The 26,409-nt window shown below is 44.6% G+C and overlaps 1 protein-coding gene across 1 annotated transcript in view; it reads left to right on the forward strand.

Moving 5' to 3' along the window:
- SORD (sorbitol dehydrogenase) overlaps nucleotides 1–26,409 on the forward strand; it is a 299,739-nt gene that overhangs the window by 164,000 nt on the left and 109,330 nt on the right. The window contains exon 8 of the mRNA XM_069222326.1: nucleotides 9,141–9,262. Coding sequence (XP_069078427.1) covers nucleotides 9,141–9,262 — 122 coding nt within the window. The remainder of the gene's footprint in view (nucleotides 1–9,140; nucleotides 9,263–26,409) is intronic.

The following is a 26,409-nucleotide window of genomic DNA, read 5'->3' on the forward strand; positions in this document are numbered from 1 at the left end:
ATATAACAGTTGACACTAGCTCTTCGTGCCATTGTGATATGTGTTCTATGACCGGCTCCTCCGGTATGAGATATGTTGAGTTAGGTCACTGTCTTCTGGTCCGTGACCTTGTAAACATACACAAATCTGTTTATGAAAGAGAACCCAGGGTTTCATGGCAGAAGTTGCGAATCAGTCATTGATTACTTTTTTATAACTCGTGGATTAACACAGAATTTGCATTCAGCCTTTAGTGATCACAACCGATTGACTGCAACACTATTTTTTCCAGTGGATATCACTAGAGGTCCTAGAAGGAAGTGGAGCTGCCAATGTCACAGCATAACAGTCTTAGCCCTTTTGGTGTTTGCAAGATCCGTCTACATTTTTAGATGGGTTAGTTAAGTCTAATTTGGATATTTTCCTGGTTTGTTTGGCTGAGATTCCTATGAAGAAAAAATTGTGCAATCATTTTCAATAGTTACATAAGCTGACTGCCAGATCTGATTGTTCACCTGTTTATTGGTTTGATAGATCGTGCTCCCATAGGAATGGAGATCTGAGACATGTTTTGTCAGCCAAACCCAGAAATTCTAGTGCAATTGCCTTGGCTCTGGCACACTGTAAAGAGGCTTTGGGGATTAGGAAGTGTGAAAGGCTCTGGAAGTGTGAAATCCAAAGAGCTAATTTGGACTGGTTGACTACTGCAGTCTCACTTAAAAATGCATGTGAATTCTGGAGAGTGGTCAGCGAATTTCAAGTATAAAAGACAACCCTTTTCTTAATGAGTATTCATATTATGGGTAACCAGTGGGTAACCAATTTTAATAATATTTATTGCAGAACTTTTGATGCTATTGATTGTGCAGATAAATTTGGCCCAGATTACAATACTGATAGGCTCCAGTTCACTGTAAAGTACGTGAATATTGCCATCAATCGTAATTCCTTCTTCAAAGTTTCTGGGCCTGATCTAGTACACATCTATATTTTTAAATGTAAAATTGATGTTTGGGCAGCTGTGTTAACTAATGTTTTTATTATCTTGGATCCAAAAGCTTTTTCTCCTCCATGGTCTAGCTCAATTATAGTTACTGACAGCCACACTGCTCCTAAGTGCTATAGACCCATATCCCTAATTGACTTAACCATTAAAGTAATGGGTAGACTCATATTTAACAGGTTAAGAGATTGTTGTGATGATAACAGTGCTTTATCTTTCTGTCAATATGGGTTTAGGCAAAGTTTAGGACCAATGCCTAAATCTTAATTTGTTGTTAGGGAAATATTCTATATAAAAAAAAATTACCTTTATACCTTGCCTTCATGGATCTGTCTTCCACCTTTGATAAAGTTAATTGTAATTATGTTGGGGGCTATTATGTTGGAGATAGGGATAGACACCATGATTGTGCACTTTTTGCCCCACCTCCACTGAGATTTAAGTGCCAGAGTGGGGTTTGGTCGCAACAGTGAATTTTCTTACCCTATCAGCTTATACTGTGGAGTTAGGCAAGAATGTGTTTTAGCAACACTTTTATTCATTTCACAAATTAATTAACTTAGTGCTTTTTAAAGCACTAATTCACAAGACGTTCCCCATGTTTATTCTGTTCGCCAATGGTTAAGTTGTGTCGATCTACCCGGCATAAACCTGGATTGATTGTGATGAATCAGCATGGAGATAAGCTGTAGGAGACCTGTGGCCAGGATCGGGGCAAGCAATTTTATTTCCATGTTTAACAAGGAGATCAGACCGTATGGCACACACCTGTCCCTCAGTTTACTTTCTTTGAGTATTGTAATGATTGTAGCTTTTTGGAGGCCTTGGGGGAGTTCCCATGTCTCTCCTGCTTCCCGGAACAGGCCCAGTAAATAGGGCTGTAATAGTTTAGCGTATCTGTTATAAAACTCCGCAGGGAGGCTGTTTTGTCCAGGTGTTTTCCCCAAGTGGATCTTCGCAATTGCCACCTGCACCTCACCTAAGTCATAGTCAGGTCTTGTTTGAGGATGTCTCTAGCCACACCGTCTAGCGCATGGCAGGGAATCATCTGCAGGTAGCGAAATAATTCATCAGAACCCAATAGGAGATGATCTCTATAGAACTGTGCATGTTAGCGAGCAAGTTCCCCTACAATTTGGGTTTCCTTATCATAGTTTTCCCCCGTGTTGGTCCAGATCGACACTATCCATCTAGCTTCTTGTTCTTTCCTGCTAAGGCTTGCCAGCACTTTTCCTGCCTTATCCCTTGACTCATGTAGCCGATGGAGTGCAGCCTGCATATGTTTATTGGCCTTGTCTTGCGCTCAAGCTCTATATTCCACTTGTAAAGATGCAATCTGCCTAAAGTAGAGAGGGTCAATTTTAAGGCTTGGGGATCCCTCAGGTTGTAATATCTGTGTTTCCAACTCCTCAGGTTTAGTTGTGTTCCACTTATTTTTCTGCGCTTTTGCGTTTTGTGCTCTATCTCATAGGACAGCCTTATAGGCCTACCAAAGTGTCACCTTGGAGGTCACGGATTCTTGTTTTTCAGTGAAATATAACTTGGTGTCAACTCAGAGCCCACGGGCCACCTCCCTGTCTCTTAAGTCCCAGGCATTTAGTCTCCATCCTGTGACTCTTCTGTCTCTAGGAGACCCAAATTTGACGAACAGTGGCGAATGGTCTAGTAGGTCCCTGGCCTGGTAGTCTGCTGCTTGATGTCACCCGCCCCACCTGCGGATACCAATATGTAGTTGAGGTGTGAATATACCTTGTGTTCCCCGGAAAAATAGTATGGCCAGCCCATTGGGTGTGTCGTTCGCCATACATCTGTCAGACCTATTCAGTCTGTGAATTGTGCAAGTGCTGTTGGTGCAGGGGGAGTTGTCTGTGTTTGACCAGTCAAGGCCAACATCCATAACGTTGTTGAAATCCCCACCTAGGATGTATAGGGAGGAAGATGATTCTAGCAGAATATCTGTGATTTTTTTCTAGGGTGGGTGCCTGAAGTCTCAGCAGAGCCTACATGCTCCAAATGGTCATATTGGCCTACCTGTGTCTTGACCACCTGAAATGGATAGTTCTTTATCGCTAACGTGGCTACCCCACGGGCCCCACTAGTGAAACCTGCATGGATCAATCTATAGTATGCCCCTCGCCCCCGAAAACAACAATTTGTTCCCTGCAGATGTGTCTTTTGGAGGAGAATCACGTCAGGTTGCAGTCTCCTTATCTACTGTGTCACAGGGATTTTCGGGCTGGCTAGTGTGTGTCGTCACATCAAGTAGTCATATGGTGTAGGGATGCAACTGTTTACTCCTGCTCGGCTTTATATGGCACTTGACTGCAAATCACAGGTACGAACATTAATAAAAAGAAACCATCAAACATAACATATCTCCCCTTTGACACAACTATCTCCCCTGCCTACCTCCCACTGTCTACCCCCCGCACTGAACCACATTTTTCGATCTAGTTTACATCTGAAGAGAACATGAGAGGTATGTCGTCCCATGCCTATCACAGTTTGATAGTCCTATGAAATAATTTACCAGTGATACAGCCAACAAATAGAAACCCCTCCAAAAGAGAACCAATCAAGAAAAAATAAACATTCTCACAATAAGTTCTTAGATAATTAGTGGAGAGTGGAGGAAAAGTAAATTGTGGCCATTCTCAATCTGCTCCATCGGTGACCCTATCTTTCATCATTTGCCAATTCTGTCCTGATTTTGTGGCATCTCTTCCCCGAGGGATCCGATTTCTGTTTGTCTGCATTTCAAGTCAGTGATCATTGCCGCCAGTAGGTGCTCAGATTCAGATTCTGAAGGGGAGTCATCCGTCAGACCATCTGGGGTTGTCTCACTCAGCATCAAACCCCTCTTGGATTTTTTCATTTGTAGGATTTTTCATCTCCAGAGTCTGAGAAGCCTTCTGATTTACATGACTTTTGGAAACCCGTCAGTGGATTTCCTTTTCCTCGATGCTGCTGTGTTTACATCTGCATTCCCTTCCTTTCCTTGTAGATTGTGGGCCGAATACCTCCCACTGGCAAACCATTCCGGCCAGAGGCCTCATTTCCCCAGTGTCAGCCACAACAGCAGTCTCTCTTCTAGGCAAGACCAGGCCTCCTCTGGCAAGTGAAAGAAGCGGGCCCGTCCCGCAAAGAGAACTTTGAGTTTTGCCGGGTATAATAACATGTATTTTAGTTGTAGGGCCCTAAGCTTTGTCCTGACAGTCAAAGGTATGGCGCTATTGCTGGACCTCTCATGAGTTATCAGGGAAACCCATATTGGACCTCACACAGATGCTGTGTTTCTCATAGCATCATATCCCGGTCCAGAAAGTTGAGAATACGGGCTACCACTGACCGTGGGGGGGCCCTGGCTGTGGTCTTGCACTCAAGGTACTTTGAGCCCATTCTATAACAAAGCAGGGAGAAAAGTGTTCATTGGAGATTATAAATTTGAGACCATTAGGTTAAGAAGGCTGCCATGTTGGTTTCCTCAACACCTTCTGAGAAGCCCATGAAGCGCAAATTGTTTCTTCTCACCCTATTTTCTGCATCATCAACTCTCCATTGGTAGGTCTTTTGCTAAGGCTTGAAGTTCCGTGACTTCTTTGCGCATTCCTTGGGTAGTGTCTTCCACTTCAGGGATCCTGGTCTCTGCTGTTGTCAATCTTGCTGTCATGTTCTGGAGATCCTGGTGCAGTAGGGATACTTCGGACCTCACCTCAGCTAATTTCCCTTCCAGTGCCTCGCAGGAGGTTTGGATGGCCACCAGCAAGGTAGCACTATCAGGCATTGGCGGTGTGGTAGCCTGTGTTTCCCCTTGGGGGCTCACCACTTTTGCATATCGATCCATCTTACCCTGTCTGGGGTTTTTTCGGTCTTTGTCTTTTGCTATTGTGCAGGCGTCTTGTTGTCGCTTCTCCGGTAGATAGTTCTGGGACGCCACCCCCATCACAGTCTGTCAAAAATGGATCAGATGATTGAGGCACTCTTCCACTCAGCCTTTGTCTTGTTTCCTCCTGAATATGCTCCTCAACTGTAAGTTGGTGTACATTCAACAATCCGTGCCAGTCCCATGTGCGGCACCAAGGATTAGCCCTAGAGCTCTTCAATGGAGGGCATTCCCCCTCAGTTGATCCCCTTTGTTGACAAGGTATCATCTTAGAAACTGTACTTTTGCCCCTTCAACCTTGTTCTGTCCATTAAGGCACGGTGTCTTCAGGGGGTGGTTAGCACCGTTATCAGGAAGGAGTAGTTTGGTGCTCCCTTTTGGAGGGGGGGGCTTTTTAAGGACCCGGGTGGGTTTTCAGTGCACGTTTGGGACCTCTATGCACTGTTGTGGGTTCATTTGAGTGGAGTGTAGGGGGCAACCGGAATGGGAAGGATCTCTCTATGTAGCTGTCCCTGGTTCACCGCCCTCAACTGCCATCTAGGTTCCGGGGTAAGTCCCCGCATCTCAAGAGATGTGACGCATGGCCCTCCGAACTGTCGTGCAACTTTCCTTCATGCCTCCAAGGTTCACCCCTCTCACTTCTGTATCGTTTCTGGTGTCGGGGTTTCAGGCCCACTCTGCAGTTCCCATTCCTGGTCTCCTGGGGCCTGTTGCACCGGATCTGCCCCTTCACCAGGCCTAGGGGGAGTCAGGACAAGAATGCACTCTGAAGTGCGCCAGGGGTCCAGGGGTACCTTCTTATGTAGCCACGGCAGCAGCGTCAGCTGAGGATTCAGGCTATGCCCATCCCTTCAGTGTCGCATCTTCACCCGGGCCTCTCCCTAGGGTTTGACTTCTTCACATCATTTCAGCGGGATATGTGAGGCGGATCTGAGTCCCGAGTCACGGTGTTGGATGACGGCACTCTGCTATCCGGAGGGCACTCATGACGAGTTCTGGTCTCTGGGTCTGCTTTCCTAAGCCCAGTCATGCCAGTTAAGCATATCCACACTCCATCACAACCAGGCCTCGGGCCTTTGTCACCATTCTACCCACTTCGTCGAGCCCAGCTCCGGGTTCTAGCTTCCGCAGTGATCTCTTTGTCAGTTCTGCAATTAGAAGGGTTTGAGGTAATGACAGTTGGCAGGATATTGGTCGGATTTCGAATGGGTTGCCGCTTCCTGCGACACTAGCTAGAATGCCACCACTAGCTTTGGTATGTGCAAATGGGGATTGAGTTGGTTACTTCTTAAGTCTACAGGTTGAAGAGTTAAATAATGTGTCTCTTCTTTTTTAAGTCACACCCATTGAAGACCACCTTTGCAGTATCACATGTCCCACATGATAATGGGCTCCACAAACTGTTGCCAAAAAGAAGGGCATTCTCTGAATAAGCAGTGAAATCGGCCAGAACGATAGCTCTGTACAGAAGGTTGTTTCAGTTTTGGAGTTTGGGAGATGCTACAGAGCACCTGGGTGAAGGTGGCAGCAAACTGCGATAGCCTCTTTTCAAGCACATCTTTGTGTACCACTGCACTCTAACCACTGTGCACCATGGCTCTGACTTTTCTTCCTGCTGCATCCTCTTGGAAAATAGAGACCCATCCCGTCCCCACCTAGAAACAAGGGCACCAGTGACATAATTAGGACAAGATGGACCAGCTGCCAAACAACTGGGACATCAGCTCTTTTGAAAACCGTGGCTGCAGCAAAATTTAACCCTGATGTGGTTGCCGAAAATGCTTCCTGCCAACATGGAGCAAGCCCTTTTGATGTACAATGCCATCTTCCTTACTGTGGCATAGTGGTATAGTGCACTGGTATACTTTTTTGTTTTACAAACTACATTATATGGCACATTCAATAGTAAACTAATAGTACTACACAATGCCATTCACATATATATGTGTGAAGGTTTCCGCCTCACCGTCTTTAGTGTGTGTAAATTTCAACCCCGACGGTGGAGATCTCTGCATACGCAAGTATACATTATGGTAGTAAATGTGGGAGGGACAGAGGGGAGTGGCAGGAAAATGGAGAATACTTGCTGCTAAAGGGGAAGGGTTAAGGGAGGTGCAAGGACTGTTGAAGATAGGTAGACGAAGGGTGTTTATGGAAGGACGCTCATACACCCACAAAAAAGTAAGCCATTCCTATTCACAAAGTACCATTCTATAGTTATTATAGCCAAACAACACAAAAAATAGTTGTAACTGTACTCCAGCTCAAAGCTGAAGTAAGGCCTGCAGCTTCAATGGCCACTCACAGGTACTGCAACACCCGCCGATGGAAAATAATGGAGGTAGAGACTTACAACAAAACCATGAAGGAACTAATGTTAAAATAAATTACATTATTTAAACTGCAAGCAGTTATATTTTAATGTTATTTAAAGTTATAAAAAATGTAAAAAAAGTAAAATATATTTATCATTTTAAATATTACATGAATGTTTTATGAATATAAAGATGAACATAACATCAATATTTATTATGAATATTTAAATTGTTGTTAATTCTGTTCATCACTTTTAATAATTTTAAATATACAATACTTTAGGTGGAATTTTATTTGGATTTTTTTAATTAAACTTAAAAAAATAATTTTATTTTAAAATTTACATATACAACTTAGTTACTATTTTAATTTAATATGGAACTAATAATGTTGTAGTTGTTTTTACCTTATTCTACATTAAAACTTTGCTTCTCTACACTTTACCATTAGAAGATATCCACCCACATCTGAAAAGTTACAAGTAGTAACCCTACTTTCATAAATTAGACTCCACCTCATGAATTCAGGGGATGGGGACGTGTAAGTCTAAACTTTTGGGTAGCTTTACACTTATAAATGATGAGTAGTCTAAAGTAGTAAAGTTAGGCAAAAGTGTAAGAGTAAACGTTCACGTGTAGATTTACTCATGTGTAAGTTTGCCTTTGATAAATGGCCCCTAAATCTCCACAGTAGGAGTTTGTAGAAAACCAAAAGGGTTTTCTCTCATTGATCTAAAAAGGTCAGGTCATTCAAACACCTTCGAATGCCACTGGTTTCCCAGCCGCGAGGGTGATACCAACTACAGACCTGGTGACTGCGCTGAAATCAAAATCACACCGGTCTCCGAACCCAAAAATGAAATGGCGGCTCAATTTATGGCAGCTGCCAAGCTAAATGAGGCAGGGGCCTAACAAAGGCCCCCGCAGGCCCAGCGGTGCCGGGGGCTCCCTGAGCTCCAGTGGGCCCCCTCAGCACAGCACCGGCCTGAGTGAATCCGGAGGCAGGCCTCTTCCAGTTTCGTTACGTCACTAAACTGAGGCGCCATGTCTGCTGTCGTTTGTTTCCACTTAACAAATAGTTGTAATACAGGGAGACTTAAAGAGCACAATTTGCACTGACACAATGATTTGTAACAGACAAGAAAAAAATGGGAAACATGGTTCCCTGACTACAATGTGGCTAGATCGAAATTCTACGTAAATACCCATAAATTAGTGCCACCGTGACTTTGATTGTCGAAACATTGAAGGGTGTGAAGCTTGGGATGATGTAGGTGTTGGGTTCGAAATGGCAGATTCCTCCTGCTCCTGTTGTGTTACTTTTCCTGGTTGCCAAAGAGAGGTTAAGAAAGAGTGAGTGGGGTACTGAAACGAACTGAGAACCAGGGTCGGATTGAGAGTGAAACAGGAAAGGGGAAGAAGAGATGTACAGCAGTTGAGGGCACAGATGAGAACAAAAAAAGATGGCAAGTGGAGAACAGAGAAGACAAGGTAGAGGTAATGAAAGCGAGGAAAAGAAGTGAGTGGGAGGTGAAACATGGGAAAGAAAAAAGGGGAGGCGGAATAGTTACTAGAACAGAGGGTAGAATGCAGAAAGTGTGGTAGTGCAGACAGTGAAGCGAGGCTGATTAAAAGCGCAGAGAAGCAAAGGCGAGTGAAGAGAGGGGTGGTTTGGGGAGAGAAATGGGAAATAAAGAGAATCAATTTGACGGTGTAGAAAGTACGAGGAGTGGTGTAAAACATACAGTGCAGCAGTCATCTGATACACCATTTGTTCAACTGCTATTGTAGGAAAAAGACGCTTTAGTTGATTTATCATCAGGAAAAAAAGTCCTACGACCTAACGGTAACAGAAATGGTGCGGAACACCACGTGTGTCATTGTAGTAGCTGAATGTTTGCACTGAAAGCGTCCATCCCTGAATTGTGTTGTGTTTCACTGTGCCCCTTTTGTCTCCAAGGCCACGCGCTCCGGTGGAACTCTGATCCTCGTTGGGTTGGGCCCTGCCATGGTCAACATCCCTATCGTTGATGCAGCAGTAAGGGAAGTAGACATCCGAGGAATCTTTAGATACTGCAATACGTGAGTATGGCTCTACAGTTACATTCTGGGGAAGAGCATATGAAATGTGAATTTTTCTGTTCCTTGACTCTGTTCAGAAATAATAAATAAGTTATTCACTGGATATACTGGAATGATAAAAAATACTATAGCACTCCTGTGTCTTTTCTAGACCAAGCTGGGTCCGCTCCTCAAAGTGAAATTTTTACAAAAATTTGGAATTTGTGCATGGACAAAATGCACCCCATTCACAAAATACAAACCAATAGGTTGTCTCAATTGAACGTCTCCCAATGGCCAATCTATTATGGTTTGCCCAAGATTGCAAATGGAGGTGTGGACCAGTAAAGTGATCGCATCTGCAGTGCCGAAATGGGAGTGGCCAAGTACAGTTAAGTAACATGAAGGAATTGCTTACAGAGGAAATCAAGCACACATAACCATTGATAATTAACAAATTTAAGTCAGGTTATTTTCTCCAGTACAGTAGTAAAATTATAAAGAGGAGGAAATTACACGAATAAATGATTCTATGTGCAAATTTCTCCAAGGTTTATACCCTACGCAAGGAGAAAGGAGACTATTTCATCCTACTCAGTGATCTACCCTTTTTTAGATTGCACGGTTTAGTAAGCAGAAACATTATCTTAGCATGGAGACTGTTACAACTGTGTGCCCTATACAGCAATTTTGGCGAAATAGCTGTGGTCCAGGGCTGCATCAAAATGAGACTGGTGAATTAACTTATATCAAGGCATAATGAACAATCTGCTTGACTAAAGTCCAAGATCTCAACTTGTAGAGTCAAGTTGTTTTGTACCACATTCATTTTCAAACCAGCATGAAAAGACGGTGAAAGTCATATTCAACTAGATCTGACCTGATCCAATCAAGCCCAAGTCATTCGACCAATCACATTTAGCCCATGAGTACTATGCTGTCACTGGTCTGCATTATAAATTAGTGGTAATTAGAATGTAATGTGGGACACTAATCGGAAATACTGTTTGGGCATCAGTTAGGTGGCCGAAGATAAAATAAATTAGTATGTGGACAGAGCCAGAACTCAAAGGTAGAGCATATGTGTATGAAGTGGCTCTGTATATACTATTTCAAAATGAGATACAGTGGGCACAGGGTCCAGGGGTTCTCCAGAGGCTTAAGTGAGGCTAATGTAGATAATACTAATGCTATCTTTTGTGGTAGTGTGGTCGAGCAGTTAGGCTTATCAGAGGGTAGTGCAAAGCACTTGTACACACACAGGCAATAAATGCACTCAATGGCTAACTCCAGGCCAATTGTTTTTATATAGCAAAAATATAGTTTGTTGCTTTATTTCTAGACACACAAGATTCAGTTTGCATGTAAGTACATTTGTAAATAAGTATCAAACATATGTATCAACACCACTTTGTTTCAATGTGGCAAGTTAAATGGTTTTCAAGAAAATAGCAAATATCTGTTTTAAAAGTTGACACATTGCAATTTTCAGAAACAGCTATGGGGGAAGAAAAGTTAGTACAGTTTTGAGGTAAGTACAAGACTTACAGGTGCAGTCTCCGGGGGTTAGGATGCCTACAGGATGGGGTTCAAGTTAACCCTAAACACCGACTGCCACCAGCAACACGGGGCCAGCTGGGTGGAGAGGTCAAAGATGATGCAGGATTTAAAATGGAGTCATAAGGAAACTGGGGGCACTTGGAATCAGGCCTGCTTGCAGGTAAATACCCGAGTCTTTGGATGGTAGACGTGGGGAGGTTTGGTGAGCAGCGGGGGTGGGGGTCCACAGGTCAGCACCAAACACACACTCGAAGTGTCACAGGGGCGGCCGGGTGCAGGGTGCAAATACAGCATCAGGCTCCCAATGCTTTTGAATAGGGGGGCCCCAGGGGTCACAAAGATGCTGCAGGGTAGGTCCTGGGTGTCGGTTCTGGAAAACTTCAGGCTGGACCAGGAGGAGGGCCGCCTGCTGGACATTGCTGGACCTGTGATCGGATTCCCCAAGGCCAGGGGCTGTGAGTGCAGCGGTACCTTTGGGCATCAGGAATCTTCGTCCTGTTCTCTCTCTGTAAGAGGGGATCCTTCGGATTTAGGCTGCAGGCATCATTGTGTCGGGCATGAGGGATCAACCCAGGGTGGACACTAGGTCAGAATCACCTGGGGACCCGCTCTAGTCAGTTGGCTACCTGGACATAGGCCATGGGTGTCGGGTGCAGAGTGGGCAGGACTTGTGGATCCAGAGCGGTTCTGGAGTCCTTTGCTGGAGTTTCTTCCTGGACAGGGCCATTGTCCACAGGAGAGCTTGATCCTCTGGGGTGCAGGCAGTGCTGTTGAGGCTTTTAAGACGTTTCGGGTCCTGCAGGATGTGTTTTCTTTTTGTAGCAGGACTTCAGAAGCTGGAGACAGGCCGGTAGGGCTGGGGCAAAATCAGTTGGTGTCTTCAGTCTTCTCTGCTGGGGGTCAGCTTAGCAGTCCTTCTTTCTTCTTGTCATCTTCTTGAGGTCGCCAAGAATCTGGCAACCTAGGTTCTGGGAAGCCCTTAAATCCTGAATTTAGGGGCGTTACAGGGGCCAGAGGGCAGTAGCCAATGGATACAGTCCCTGAGGGTGACTACACCCTTCCAGTGTCCACTCCCTCTGGTTACTGGGACACAGACCTAACCCTATTGGTCCCTGTCCTCCAAACCAAGATGGAGGATTTTGCAAGGAGGGGGTCACTTCAGCTCTGGACACCTTCAGGGTGGTCCTAACTGAAGTGGTCACACCTTGTTTTCCCTAATTTTCCTGTCAGAGTTGCCACCAAAAGTGGGCTTTGTCCAAGGGGCAGGCATCTCCACTAGATGGGGTGCCCTGTGGAACTGTAACAAGAGTCCTGAACCTTTGCGGCTCACTGCCAGGTGTTACACTTCCTGCAGGGGGAGGTGTGAAGCACCTCCACCCAGTGCAGGCTTTGTTTCTGGCCAAAGAGCACAAAGGCTCTCACCCCATGTGGTCTGAAATATGTGTGAAAGTAGCAGGCTGGCACAGACCTGTCAGTCCTGCACTCAGTATGGCCACACTGCACTTACTATGTCTAAGAATGGACTTCAACGCTGTAGGGGCATATTGTTCATGCAACTATGCCCTCACCAGTGGTATAGTGCACCCTGCCTTAGGGCTGTAAGGGCTGCCAGAGGGGTGACTTACCTATGCCACAGGCAGTGGTTTGTAGGCATGGCACCCTGAGAGGGGTACCATGTTGAGTTCGTCTTTTAATCCTCACCAGCACACACAAGCTGCAATGACAGTGTGCATGGGCTTGGCAAGGGGGTCTCTCAGAGTGGCATAATGCATGCTGCTGCCCTCCGGGACCTTCCCTGGTCACAGGTCCCTTGGTACCATGGGTACCTTTTACAAGGGACTTAACTGTGCGCCAGGGGTGTGCCAATTGTGGGACCAATGATACAGTTCTTGGGAAAGAACAATGGTGCTGGGGCCTGTTTAGCAGGATCCCAGCACACCAGCACAGTCTCGGTCAAGTCAGCATCAATATCAGGCAAAAAGTGCAAGGGTAACCATGCCAAAAAGGGGCACTTGGCTATAATGTGGTTTTAGTTCATGCATTAAACCCACATGCACTAAACTGTGAGCGTGCCACTTAACAGAATATTGCGCATTTCTGAATGGAGGGCTGGCAGCTGCCTCACTGGCAGTCATCTAAACCGCATTAAGTTTCCTCACTCATTGCGCCAGAAGTCTCTTCCAGCATCAAGGCCGCACCAATGTCAGACAGACACTGGAAAATCAGACATTCTGAGGAAGAGTTGCAGGTTTTGCTGAATTAGTTTGTCCCGGAAGGGGCAAGGCATTTCAGCAAATGGTGAGGCAACATATGCAGCAAAGTAAATACCATAAGTATATTAATGCGCACCCCAGAGTAGATTAGATGCTCTCCACTAACCCTTAAAATGAGTCAGTGCCAATGACATCACACATCCCCTGTGACGGATCTCATCAGCTATCACTGTGGCCCTGGGTTTACCTCATATCCTTTGGCCATGGAATGCCTGGGAAGTGGTAACCAGACAAGGAGCATAATATGTTAAAGAATATACAAATAGGCACAGCGTATACAAATGCCACAGACTCCATTGTATTGTAAGCAGGCTAATGGCGGAGGGTACAGAGCAGCTTCTGGAGGAGCCTCAGGTGTACCAGTCATTTTTCAGGCCTGCCAACTCACACGGGGTCACCATGTGTCACACGATTTAGGCTCCCCTCACACGGTCTCTTGGTGAACAGCCAAAATCATACAGTAGCTGCAAAGATGAGCTGGGAAGCATTGCAGAGGATGGATTTTCAGCTTATCTTTAGGGGCTGTAAGCAGCCAATGTCCATTAAGGAATGTGAAAACACCCCAGGACATCGGTAACAACCTCTGGAGGGGAAAGGGGCGGTGGGCTTGATGGAGGGCAGAGTGCCTGTTAGAGCTTGGCACAAGACCTTGCCCCCTCCAAGACCCCACTCCCTTCTCACACTGTGAAATAAGTTTACAAGTTGGCAGGTCTGATGTTTATGTTCACCGCGGGCCCTATAAATGACCCCATAACTGTCAGACTTCAACAATGCATTGTGCACAGCAGGCAATCATACAGAAATCATACAGAATGGTATTGATGAGGTACAGGTTGTACGAAACGTGAGCCAAATCGTGGAGATGCTGGTATGCACAAGATGGCCCTGCCTCAGACTGGTGTTAAGGTGGCTCTTGCCTACCCTTTCAACTAAATGGCAACCTGTGAACCAGGCCTGGAGCAGGTGCATGGCCTGCAATCAAACTGTGTCGACGTCAACAAGGATACCAACAAATGTTCTGTTGCCACCATGAGAATGCTCATTAGGTTTCCTGTTGTTTATTGTTAAATTTCAACTATATTGACATTAGTAGGAAGTTGATATCGTCCAAAACATCCTTGTTGTATTACACATACTAAGATCGTCCAAGCCTCTGCCTTATTTGAAACCTTTAGTTTTGATCTGTAATTCCTAAGAGGGACAAAAATGGCTCTCCTATCACTCTCTCTTTGTGTTTTCAATTCAGAAATATGTGAAAATAAAAAAAAAACATAATGGAGAAAATATTTACTGTGAACCTAAAATGAAGAAAAATAAAAAATACAATTTTTTTTAAAGGTAAAAACCTGACTTGTTTTCCTTTAACTAAGCCATGCGACATTATTGGAAAGTGGAGGTTTAAAAAACACCTATTTAATTCTAGTTATGTGGCGATAGAAGCTACTTTAGAGGGCTTCAGAAAGAAAAGGGAAATACGGAGGGAAGTAGGTGATAGAAGAGGAAACCTAGCAGGAAAAAGACGGCACCAACAGCTTATAGTCACTGCGCCTTCTATTTCCTTTCAATCCAAAACAAAAGGTTGGTTTTAGTGACACAGTGATTTGGAATTCTTTATTGGTGCTCCTTCAGCATGTTTGCATAGCCTGCTTAAAAAGGAGCTTGTGTCCTCAAACTGTGCTCCCTTGCTTCCCAGCCCCCTTCTGTCCTTTCTCCACCTTTTCCTGTTCGCCCAGGAAGTTTGTCGATGACCACCTAGACTGCTGATTTGCTTTTGCTTCCTGTCTTTTATAGGTGACATTACATTACATTCCCCAACTTCAAAATTTCGTTCTGTTTCTTCCCCTCAACCCCCCATCCCTACCTCACTTCGAAAAGTGTATTTAATTTCTTCTATGAGTCTTTTAGACTTGTTTGTTGGTCTCTTTGACTTGTAGATGCTAGGGGTAGCTTCCATTTCCGGGGGAGCCTCGGTGGCAGATTTGTCCTCACTGTCCTTCTCTGCATCCCATTCACTATGCTTGCTCGTGTTATATTTCGTGTTATGGTATGGTCCGAAATGTGATCTATTTAGTGTTAGCTGTTTATCTCTATTTTTGGCGGTGACCATTGTCCTGTTCTTCTTTACAACTTGCAGAGGACAGGGATCATGTCTCGTGTCCATTTTCTTCGCTTAATGTTGCCTCACCAACAACCCATTCACCCACATCAATGCTGGAGTCTTTAGCCTGTGTTTGAGTACCTGCATGCTCTTAAATTGTTTTCTTCTGCTTTTGTATCACTGGCTTGTATTTTGGCATGTATCTGGCGAGTGTGATCTGTGTTGTGGCAGTGGTTCTGGCTTGGTTTGTGGTCCTAAGTTCCACTCTATACATGAGAGTGGCTGGACATTGCCCCAGGTGCTATGCACAGAGTTGTGATAAGCTCTGACCTGATACTGAGAGTTTGTTGTCGTGGTGCATGGTCATGTTCAACTTGTGTTGCATTTTTAGGATCCTCATGAAGCATTCCACCATACCATTCCCCTGTGGCCTATGGAACTTGAATTTCTGATGCTTTACATCTAAGTGGGTTGGCAATTCAGCAAAGTCCTGCCCATTGATTGGAGGTCATTGTCAGTTTTGATCGTTTCTGGAATGCCTCATTCCACCAATATCATCCAACTTCAGGATTCCTGAATTTGCGCTGGCCGATGACATCTGCTCGGCAACTGGGAATCTAGAGTATTCGGCTTTCACAACTAGAAAGTATTTTCCCAATGTTAGAAGTAAAAAAAAGTTGCAACAGTGTGCCAGACTGCTTCTGGTACAGCTGACCTTAAAAGTCGTGGTGTTCGTGACCTCACACTTGTTACCTGGCAGGGGTGGTATTCTTTGATTGTCTCTTCAACTAGTTGGTCCAGTCCTTCTTCTTTGCCATTATTGCTGTATGTCCCTTATCTTCATCATGACTTTTGTCATAAAAGTCTGCTTTATCTTGCATAAATTGCATATTTTTATTGTGTCTTTTTTTACATAAATCCGTCCTGATCAGCAGCAGCTCCTACAGGTGATTCACTGAGTGTGCTGGAGCTACATAGCTATCCTCTTTCTGTCAGCAGCGGATGGAGCAATACCTAGGGGCTCTCAGCCACTTCAGACATCGCTTTCTTTTTTTTAACCCCAGGCGCTCAGTGTAATCTTCAAGCTCAAAATAAGAGGTAAGTATTAATGATTATGGGCCTAATTTAGATATTGGCGGATGGGTTACTCCATCACAATGGTGATGGATATCTTGTAAACCGAAATTTAAATCCCATAGGACATAATGGGATTTAGATTTCTGCAGACGGGATATCCTACACCGTTGTGATAGAGTAATCCGTCCACCAATATCTAAAACAAGCCCTATGACTGCTATGTTCTTCCACCTCCACCCCAACTATGTCTGGATATCATTTTAAAGTGATTAATAGACAGGGCTGTTGCAGGGGCGATCCTCAGGTTTATGAAGTTGGGTTTAAATCTTGTGACCCCAGCACACAATTGGGAGTAGAAAAAATGTTAATCAAGTGACTTGGCACATGTTAAATGGGTATTCTTTTAGTGAATCAATCAAAATGTCACTTAATGGCCCAAGGCCAGAGGCAGATGCCCCAAATTAGCAATACGCAAACAGTTTATCAAAACAGGAGGAAAAGAAAGGAGAGGCTAAAAGAACTGACTCAGAGCTAGCGGTAACATGCATTGGTCAACAATTTGTGGATTCTCTGGCCAATCAGCTTTCTATTTTACCTCCCCCACATTTACAGGTAAACAACTGCTGTGTTTGAGATGGGACAGCCTCAGTCACTTTCAGTCATTTTCGGAAATACCTTTTCTGGTGCTTGTTTGCAAGGTGATATGGCACTCTATGTGTCTGCCGTGTGAATATTCTGCCGAGACTCTCCTGCTCAATATATAGGTCCCAGGATGAAAAAAACTTCAGTATCCTCCATGAACTGGGGGAAACGCCTAGACATTTATTAATAGACATTTATGTCTGAAAAACCTCACTTAATGATTTGCCTTTGAAAAATGAAAAAAATACCTGCTATTCCTTTATGCTTACATGGCATGACGGGAAGCTGGGACAGCTTTGTGTAGTTTCACTGAACGTCCTCCTGTCTTGTCTGTGGAAGCCCATTTGGCGTAAATTCCCTGCCAAACAGGCAGGGGCGTCTATCTTGCTCTACTGCCTCTGCCGCCCCAGTCACTTGGAGGCTGCACTGACCAACTTTATATGAGGGTCTAAGTGAAATGTGAAATATATTGTACTATGCAAAATTAATTAAAATCATTACATATTACTGATTAGCTTCAGTGCTTTAGGAGAAGCATCCCAAATAAGGAAATGTAGTTAAATAGTTTATCCGCGTGGTCTAACTTTGTGTGGCATTTAAATTATTCGTACTGGTTTAAAACAAGGAAAGGAAGAATATTTTCCGTTTAGCCAAGTAACTTTAGTTTCACCCATCTCATTGGTTGTGTTGCAGCCCTTTCAGTTTGTCTGCATTTACCAGGAATTTTGTAAACTGACAGTTTAAAAAAACTGAGTCCGACGGATCGAAGCAAACAATCGTTGCACCCCTGCAGGTACGTATATTCCACATGTTTAAAGCTTTTCGTATAAGGACCCTCCATCTCTTCATTGGGAAGTGGCAAAGACGGAGTATGGGTACAAAGTCCTCCTTGTCAATACCGCCCAGCCTACAGGTTATACTCTGTTTTCTTTAGCCAAGCAGGAGAATGGTCAAAAGACGGTAAGTTTCAAAACCGGAAGTTCATGAACTTTTTCAGATGGGAAATATATGCTGCCTCCAGATATGCTTGTGGTTTTAGCATCTTATAATTGTTTATTATCAGCCACACTTGCCTAGGTTAGGGAAAAAAAAAGTAGCCTATTCGCCTATTAGTGAGAACTTTTTGATAACTGCGTTCAGTGTCTTATTAAGAGTCAGTGTCTTATTAAGAGAGTGTCAGAACCGGGAAACGTTCTTAACCACACATTGTAAACAACGCGGACATTTCCCACTCAAGCGTAACCATGCTTGCCGGAACAGCGCATGGCTTTTTCCGTGCCTTCACCATGCATGTGCTAAACTATGCATATACGTGGTTAAGGCACAGAAAAGCCATGCGTTGTTCGGGAGAGGATACATAGGACGTGGTGAGGTAAGTGGGGCTGGTGCAGGGGTGGGGGTTGGATTAACGGATTGGGATTCGGATTGGGGTGGGTAAGGAATCAGGAGTGGGCACATTTTTTTTTAAAGTGCGGATGGTCTGGGTATTTGTTTTAGGGCTTAAGGTGGAGGGATTGGGCAATTAAAAAAAAAAAATTAGGGGCAGAAGTGGGGGGAGTTGGGTATTTTTTTTTAAATTTAGGGTTTAGGGTGGGGGCGGGGTAGTTTATTTTTAAAGGGGTGGAGGAAGGTTTACTGAAGAGAGGGAGGAGATAAGAGGAGGAAGGATCAGGAGAAGACGCAGTGAGTTAAGTGGGGTTGGGGCAAGGTTGGTGGGTACTTTTAGTGGGGGGTGGATTTAGGCTTTAGGGCGGATGGGGTGTCCAGGTACTTTAGTTTTTAGGGGTGGGGGGTCAAGATAGTTTTTTTTTTTAGGGTTCAGAGCAGGTGGAGGGGTAATTTAGTTTTTAGGGGCTTATGGTTATTTTTTTAGGGCTTAGGGTGGGTGGGGGGGTCTTGGTAGTTTGCTTATTGGGGGAAGGTTTTAGGGTTTTGGACGAGTGGGAGATGTCGGGGTAGTTTGATTTTTAGGGGCAGGGGTTGGGGTCTTTTTTTTTTTTTTAGGTCTCGGCGGATCGGTGGTGTTGGGGTAGTTTAGTTTTATGGGGCAGAGGTGAGGGGGTCAGGGGCGGGGTTGGGATAGTTTTTGTATTCAGGGCTCAGGATGGGTGGGGGGTGGAGTGAGTTTAGGTATTAGGGGCGGAGGTAGTTTTGGGCATCAGGGCAGGTGGGGGAGTAGCATGAAAGAACCACGCATGCAGTTTCGTATGCCATTTCCACAAATGCCTTTACTAGGCATGCTTTTACAACGAATTTCGTTGTAAAGGCATGCGTGGAAAAAATGTGGTCATGGTTCCGACAGCGTTGTTAAGGCATGCGTTTTTCCGACATGCATGGTTCCATACAACCGTCAGAACCCCTTTCAGAAGGCCACAGGGCACACAGGGGTTCCTGGGCCCAACCATGGTGTTTGATGCCTTTACCTCCTGATTCTCAGTACCCGACCTACTATGGATCCTACTCAGCTGGGCCAAGTACCCCTTCTGCCTTTGACTTTCAGTGGTAGCTGTGGTCAAGCAATCAAGACTCCCTCGATGGGACTTTAGATACAGGGCAGTGACCATGACTCATAACTCAAATTGCAAACAGTACGAACAATAAATCAATGTTAAGTCAAGAACTCGCTTTTATGAGAAAAAATGTATTTTATTTTCAACTCTACACATGCAAAGAAGTATGGCATTCAGTAGCAACAACACAATACTCCTTGGCGTCAGGGCTGTAGTAGTTGTCAGGAAAATTTCTGTCCCACTCTCCTTCTTGTGACATGTTTGGTTATTCCTCATTCACTGGTGGCTGCCTCCAGGGATTGTGAACTATTAGAAAATGCAAACTATTAGGCCATGTTAGGAGTTCTCCCTTTTGACTCTTTAGGAAGTGTCTATGGTGCCACGGCATAGTTAGCAGCAAGTCCTCCAGAGCCCAAGTGGTCCAGTTCACATCTTACTGGTTCTCACAGCACAGAAAGGTCCAGCCTTCAATGCGCACCTGTGAGTCCTGCTCAGTTTGAAGTAGTCAGGCTGCTTACAGCTGACACACGTTGCGGTTCACACACCAGCACCCAGCATTGAAGGCTCTCTCTCCTGAGCGACTCCTTTGTTGGAGCAGCTTCCTTTTCCCTCCAGTGTATTTCCACCCAGCACACAGGAGTGCAGCAGTACACAAACCTGTTTTGTGGGATTCCTCTTCTGCTCTTGTCTTTACCAGGTATGCCTGGGCTTCCCAAAAGAAAACCCAGGGTCCTCCATGTAATATACCATTGCAGGCACATTTACTCAGTGTACATTCACCGCACACTCTCTGTCCAGCACTGTTCCTTTAAGTATTGTACCCTTACATTTACTTGTGCATTCATCAACATTCAGTCTACGTGCACTGTTCTGCACTGACGTTTTTCACTATTTAATCAGGGTGTGCTCTTTAACACACCACACTGCCAGCACACACACTCACTACATGTGTGCTGCTCAAAACTTCACCCTTTATGTATTGTACTTTACACAAGGAGAAAGACACCCAGCACATGCTTTCCCTGCACACACACACTACACAGCACTACATGTCTCATGTAATGTATTCCTCTCAGGCATACATACACCCAGCAAAGCAAAATACAAACGCTGTGGGATAGCGTAACTGGATGGACGGAATGCGGAACCAATCAAACATTCACCCCCAGTCACAGATCTGGGTTTAATCCATCCATTATTTTGCTCACCATGCCACCCCAGTTTGAACCCAGCCATATGCAAATCAGTCTTGACCCTGTTCCACATGGGAACAGTCCAGCCCGAACTGCGAGGCCAGGTTCTCCCTGGACTGGAAACAAGCATCCTGGGACCGGTTTCGGGGTTTCACCCCTCCTCAGCCAGGCTAGCTTGAATCCAGTGGCACAGTGAGCCCGGGACCCACGTCTGGGCATACCCGGCGCACTTAGGGCGGCAAAAGCAAAGCAAAATACAAACGCTGTGGGATAGCGTAACTGGATGGACGGAATGCAGAACCAATCAAACATTCACCCCCAGTCACAGATCTGGGTTTAATCCATCCATTATTTTGCTCACCATGCCACCCCAGTTTGAACCCAGCCATATGCAAATCAGTCTTGACCCTGTTCCACATGGGAACAGTCCAGCCCGAACTGCGAGGCCAGGTTCTCCCTGGACCGGAAACAAGCATCCTGGGACCGGTTTCGGGGTTTCACCCCTCCTCAGCCAGGCTAGCTTGAATCCAGTGGCACAGTGAGCCCATACACCCAGGCCATGCATCAAAAACACATGTACCAACCTTGTACTGTACCCTACCCAGGCACAGATCAAACCAATGCATGCACTACTGCTACGCTGTGCACCACTCCTCATGTACCTGATGTTGACCAAGAGTGAGTTAAGCACACAACAGCTGAACTTTTAAAATGTGAGTGCGCCTGTAGGCCGCACTCCAGTGACACAGGGTAAAAAGGTCCTGTTCACTACTACTGTTCACTACACGGTATGCTGCTATCACAGCACCCCATGCTGCTTAACTCCTGGTGCAGGCGGTAGCCTTCCACCACTATGAGGGTAGTGCTTTGGTCACCCCTCCTGGTCCAAGAAGACTGAGACAGGCCTATGTCATTGTGTATATGCATGAGCCGTGTTCGCCTATGACACATAAAACAGCATTTGGGTTCCTGATGACAATACACTTGGGCACTCAGGGTAGGGACACATGCCTTTACTATGTAGAGGGCTTTTCTGTCCCAACAGAGAGATCTGAGTGTCATGTGTGTCACACAGAGGTCTTATCTGGAGAGAGTCCAGGGAAGTTTCCAGGAACTTCCTTACTGATGATTCCGATCCAGTTTCTATTTCTGTACACCCAGGACCTTGTTTAATGATTTTTGAGTTGTTGTTTGAAGTTTGTGGCAGTCCCCAGGTACTTGTACCCATTTATGTTGCCAATCTGAGTCCCTCTAAGAAGCCACTTATGAGATTTGTCTTGTTGGTGATCATTATTTCCTTGGTTTTCTGTACAGTTCTTGACTTGACAAAGCTGCCCATAAGCCTTTGCAGTCCCACTTTGGTTGGTCTTGCTAAGGTGACATTGTCTGCATGCAAGAGATTAGAAAGCTGGCAGCCGTCAGGTTTGAGAAGGTGAGGTTTAACTTGGTCCATCTCTGAGGACAGGTTGAACATTTGGGTGCTAAACATATACTTGTTTGAGTTCTAATTCTCAGTCAATCTTCTGTAAGACAGGAGTTCCATCACCAATTCTCACCCAGGTATTAGTGCACAGCATCTGGGTGGCCCTAAGGAGGGAGTGCGGTGTTCCCCATTGCTCAAGTTTTCTCCATAACGTGTTATGCTGGATGCAGTCAAACACAGCTTTGAAGTTCACAAAGCGTTGTTATAGGAGCATCCGCTTTTTTAGTTGTAAGCGACTCATTAATGATAGTGCCATGATGTTTGTTATTGTACCTGTGCCACGGCAAAATCCTGTTTGATTTATAGGATTTATATCGTTGTTGTTTGCCCAGAATTTTAGATCTTTTAGCAGTAGGGAAGCAAAGTATTTGGCCTCACTGTCCAGGAGTGTTATTAGTTTGTAGTTCTCCAGTGCCGATCCGTCCCCACTTTTGTAGATTGCATTTATTGTGGTTCCCTTCCAAGAGTCTGGGATTATTTCTTGCTGCAGTACATCGTCAAATACACATTCTAATATCATAGCCCAAAAAGTTTGATTTCTAGATGGCTTGTGGGATCCCATATGGACCAGTCACCTCTTTGCATCGTCCTTCGTGATCTGAGTCGGTGTATATATGACTTGACACCTGTGTTGTCTGACATTGTTTTTTTGCAAGGCAGTGTCCCCTGCATGTTGCATTAGATGGACTGATGAGCCCTTTCTCTAGGGCATCCTTTCTTTTTATTCTTTTTTGCTGGTAACTACTGTTCTTTTTGAAAAATCAAAATTAGTTTCCAGAAAAAATACCCAAGTAGGTTCTGGGATATTTGAATTGATTGCCCTATGCGGTCCCCTGTCACTGGGGTTGACTGTATGCCAAAAGTTCTTTGGGTTACGATCTCTGCTAGCATAAAATAGTTTTTCCCAAAATTTTTCCTTCCAGAGTTTTTTTTTTATGTATGATCTGTTCGTCCAATAATCATCTATCAACTTGTGGTTTGTCTAGGCTTTCTGGAGGTTTCCCCAAGCTCATTTTGCCCTTTTAATTGCCAACATACAGATATTTGATGGCTTTTAGGATCAACATACAAGACCTTGGTTCCCTAAAACTGATGGTGTTTGTTGTTTTTTGATTGTGAACTTCAATATAAGGGTCTCCCTGAACGTTTCCCAGGACTCTACAGGAGATAGATTGGTGCTTTGACACTCCTCTATTAAAATGTCTGCTTGTCCAATTGATTTTGTCACATTGTCTGTCCATTTATAGGACACAGTGTATAAGGACCCAAGTGTTGCAGAGGGGTGACACAATTAAATTTTATGTAACAGGTGATCACTTTCTTGCAGCTGGACTATATTGAAAGTTTTTATATATCGGAAGAGTGGCTAGATCACTGTTGTGTAGTCCAGTAGAGAGTTTGATTAAGCTGAGTAGCATGTCGGGACAGGAGGGCTACATTCTGGAAACCTTCCATTTAGGGCCCTCAGCCCCAGCTGTTCAAGTTCTTTACGAGTTGTTATCTTTCAATGTGTTGCTTTGCTTGCCACATTCCTTATATAGGGATGTCCCATGGTAAGGCCTGCATTAGTCATTATTCATCTGGTTCAGGTGTGTATCAAGTTCAAATTGAAGTCCCTCGAGTTCATGATTTGGGTTTGAAGTGTGTGGTTTTTAAGTTTGATGATGGCTAAGGTCAGCTTCACCGTGAAAAGTGTTTGCTCTTTAGATGCCGATGTGCGGAGATGTTTATTATCGGCTATCTTTGATTTCCTGCTAGCCAGTTATCTAAATTGTGTCATCGGGCTTCCTGTGTCTTGTGTTGCTAAAGCTGTGCATTTTGCTTGGATAGCTGCAGTAATGTAGGTCGTGAGTTCACCTCTTACCCGGCATTATGATGGGTGCTATTGTCCATGTTTCCTGTAACATTACTACTTGATGCAACCCCTAGAGTTGTAATAGTTCAGGGTCATTTATTTTATTTGTCAGACCCCTGGTATTCAATGAGCAGATGTAAAAGCCGGTGCTGAGTGGGAGCCAAGTGGTGTTTGGTCGGTGGCATTTCAAGAGTTGGGGATAGTGTGAAGGGCTGCGACAGCAAGTACAATTCTCTGTGTTTCATAGCTCCTGCATTTAATTCGATGCTAAAAGGCACTGCATCATGTGGTTTACTGACATGGCGCATCTGTTAAATTTCTATGATGTACGAAGTAAGTCGATTTCTCTGTCCTTGTGTTCTTATTTATTCTTGTCAGTGTTGGTTCAGCAAGAGGATGGGAATAGCGGGGATGATCATATTGGGTGACCCGAATACCTCCGTTTTTAAATAGTGATGTGTCAGTCAAAATCTTGCTCGTTGTTTTTGTGAGGCCCAGGTTACTAGAGTTGAATCACTCGATTGGTTTGATGGTGATGGAAGAAATTCTTTACACTCGATGTAACTTCAAGTAATATTGCAGAACACTGTTGATTGGTGCAACCTAAGAATATTTCCATTATTTAATATGTCATGCCTACCTGTGCAGTATTCTGGTACTAGCAATATTTTTTGCCATTATCATCTACTTTACATTTGTTGATCTGAGGGGGCCTTTATTAACTCCTATACATGATGCATTTAAAAGTTTTCAGTGGGAGAATGATTTTTTTTCCTGGGGTGATGGGTGGGTGGTGGTAACCTAAATAACAGTGTTTTGAGTCAGTTTTTGGTGATGTCTGAGTTTAAAGAGTGCTCTTTGTTGTGCCATTTGATAAACGTTTCTTCTCATTTAATGTTGGATGTATATGCCTATCCACCCAGTGACCCTCTTTGCTTTTGCTTCTCAGATGTACTTCCTTTTTTAATTTTATGGCAAGACCGGAGGCTCCTATTATGCGTTTCTTTTCTTACTTTAATTAAATAGCAGCAGTCAAGAAAACATACTACAATTCCCAGAAGGCTAATCAACAACAGTCAATGGGAATGAAAACGTAGTCATAACAGTGTACACCAATCACATTCATAGTAAGGTATTATGACATCACTTGACTGCGAACAGCCCTCTTTTCTTGCTGCTCGCAGTCAAGATAAGTACCCTTTTATCTTTCTCCTCATATTTGTGTGTTGTAATGTTGTGGGGTTATTATTATTAACCTTTATTGTTAACCTTTCATTGGTTTGCTTATTGCGCTTTGAAAACGCGTTTGTTTAACGCTATTTCCTCGTATTTCCTAGACGGCAGGTTGCCGCATTAATTGAGCGCTTCCGGACTTGCGCGCTGCAATTTCGACCGTTTTTCATAGTGCGTGGCGCCCCGCGCGCTCTCTCGCCATGAACCCGGCTCTTTCCTCAGGCGGCAGTTATTCTGCTCGCGCTTGAGGAAATACCGGGCGCTCTGCCAAGCGCTGCTCCCATGAGACTCACAAGCTATTTTTAGACGCGTTGTTCATCGCGTCTCACAGGAATTGGCAGTGTTTTCATTCCTCATTACCGGCTTGACGTTTTCGGGCCACTTAATCTTTCTGCCTCCCTCGTAGCTGTGTTTTCCCCAATTTTAACCCCTCTCTGCCCAGCTCCTTTATCATTATGAATTCAGATAATTCCCCCTCACATGACGTTGAGGATATTAGACAGGAACTCTCTGCCTTCATCAAATCCTCTGTCCAACAGGCAGTTTCTTCCTCCATACAAAAAATTTCAAAAAACCTAGAACATTCATTTTCTGATATGATTTCTAGGACCATGTCGGCCCAGGCTGCGGGGGAATGCAGTCAGCGCCTTTCCCCTAGTAAAAATCCCCAAAAATCTAAAAAATTGGCGCAAAAGAGAAGTGAGGTTTCCTCACATGCGGCAGAGAACGCGGTTCCTCAAAAGGCTCCCACCAAGGAGTATAAAAATGTGGACATTGGGAAACCAAATTTAAAACATAAATCTAAAGCAAAGAATATTATTCCTCCTTTGATGATTTCATCCATCCCTGATACGGATGATGATTTGTCGGATCTGGATTCCGATTCCAGTGTCTCGAATGGCGCACATGATGGTACTTTTTCTCCCCCGCCTCCCAAAAAGACCAAGTTGTCCTCTCTTCAAACCTCCACGCTCCTGGACCCTGAGGGTTTCCCGATGTTTGACCCTTCCAATATACTTCACCCCAACTCCACTGAGTGGGTTCCCGCAGACCATGTGGCACAATATGTTTCTGCAAAAATTAATTGACCCTTGGACAAACAAACCAGAGCGAAATTGAAATCTGAGTGCCCCCACCCCTCCCTGTCCCGTAATTTATCCGCTACTCCCTCTATTGACCAACCTCTTTTAACATTTTTTACAAAAATGGGCAAGGATCCACGCAAAGGGGTGGATAAAGCATTG

This window comes from Pleurodeles waltl, chromosome 3_1, assembly GCF_031143425.1.
Source record: "Pleurodeles waltl isolate 20211129_DDA chromosome 3_1, aPleWal1.hap1.20221129, whole genome shotgun sequence".
In the NCBI taxonomy this organism is placed as follows: Eukaryota; Metazoa; Chordata; class Amphibia; order Caudata; family Salamandridae; genus Pleurodeles; species Pleurodeles waltl.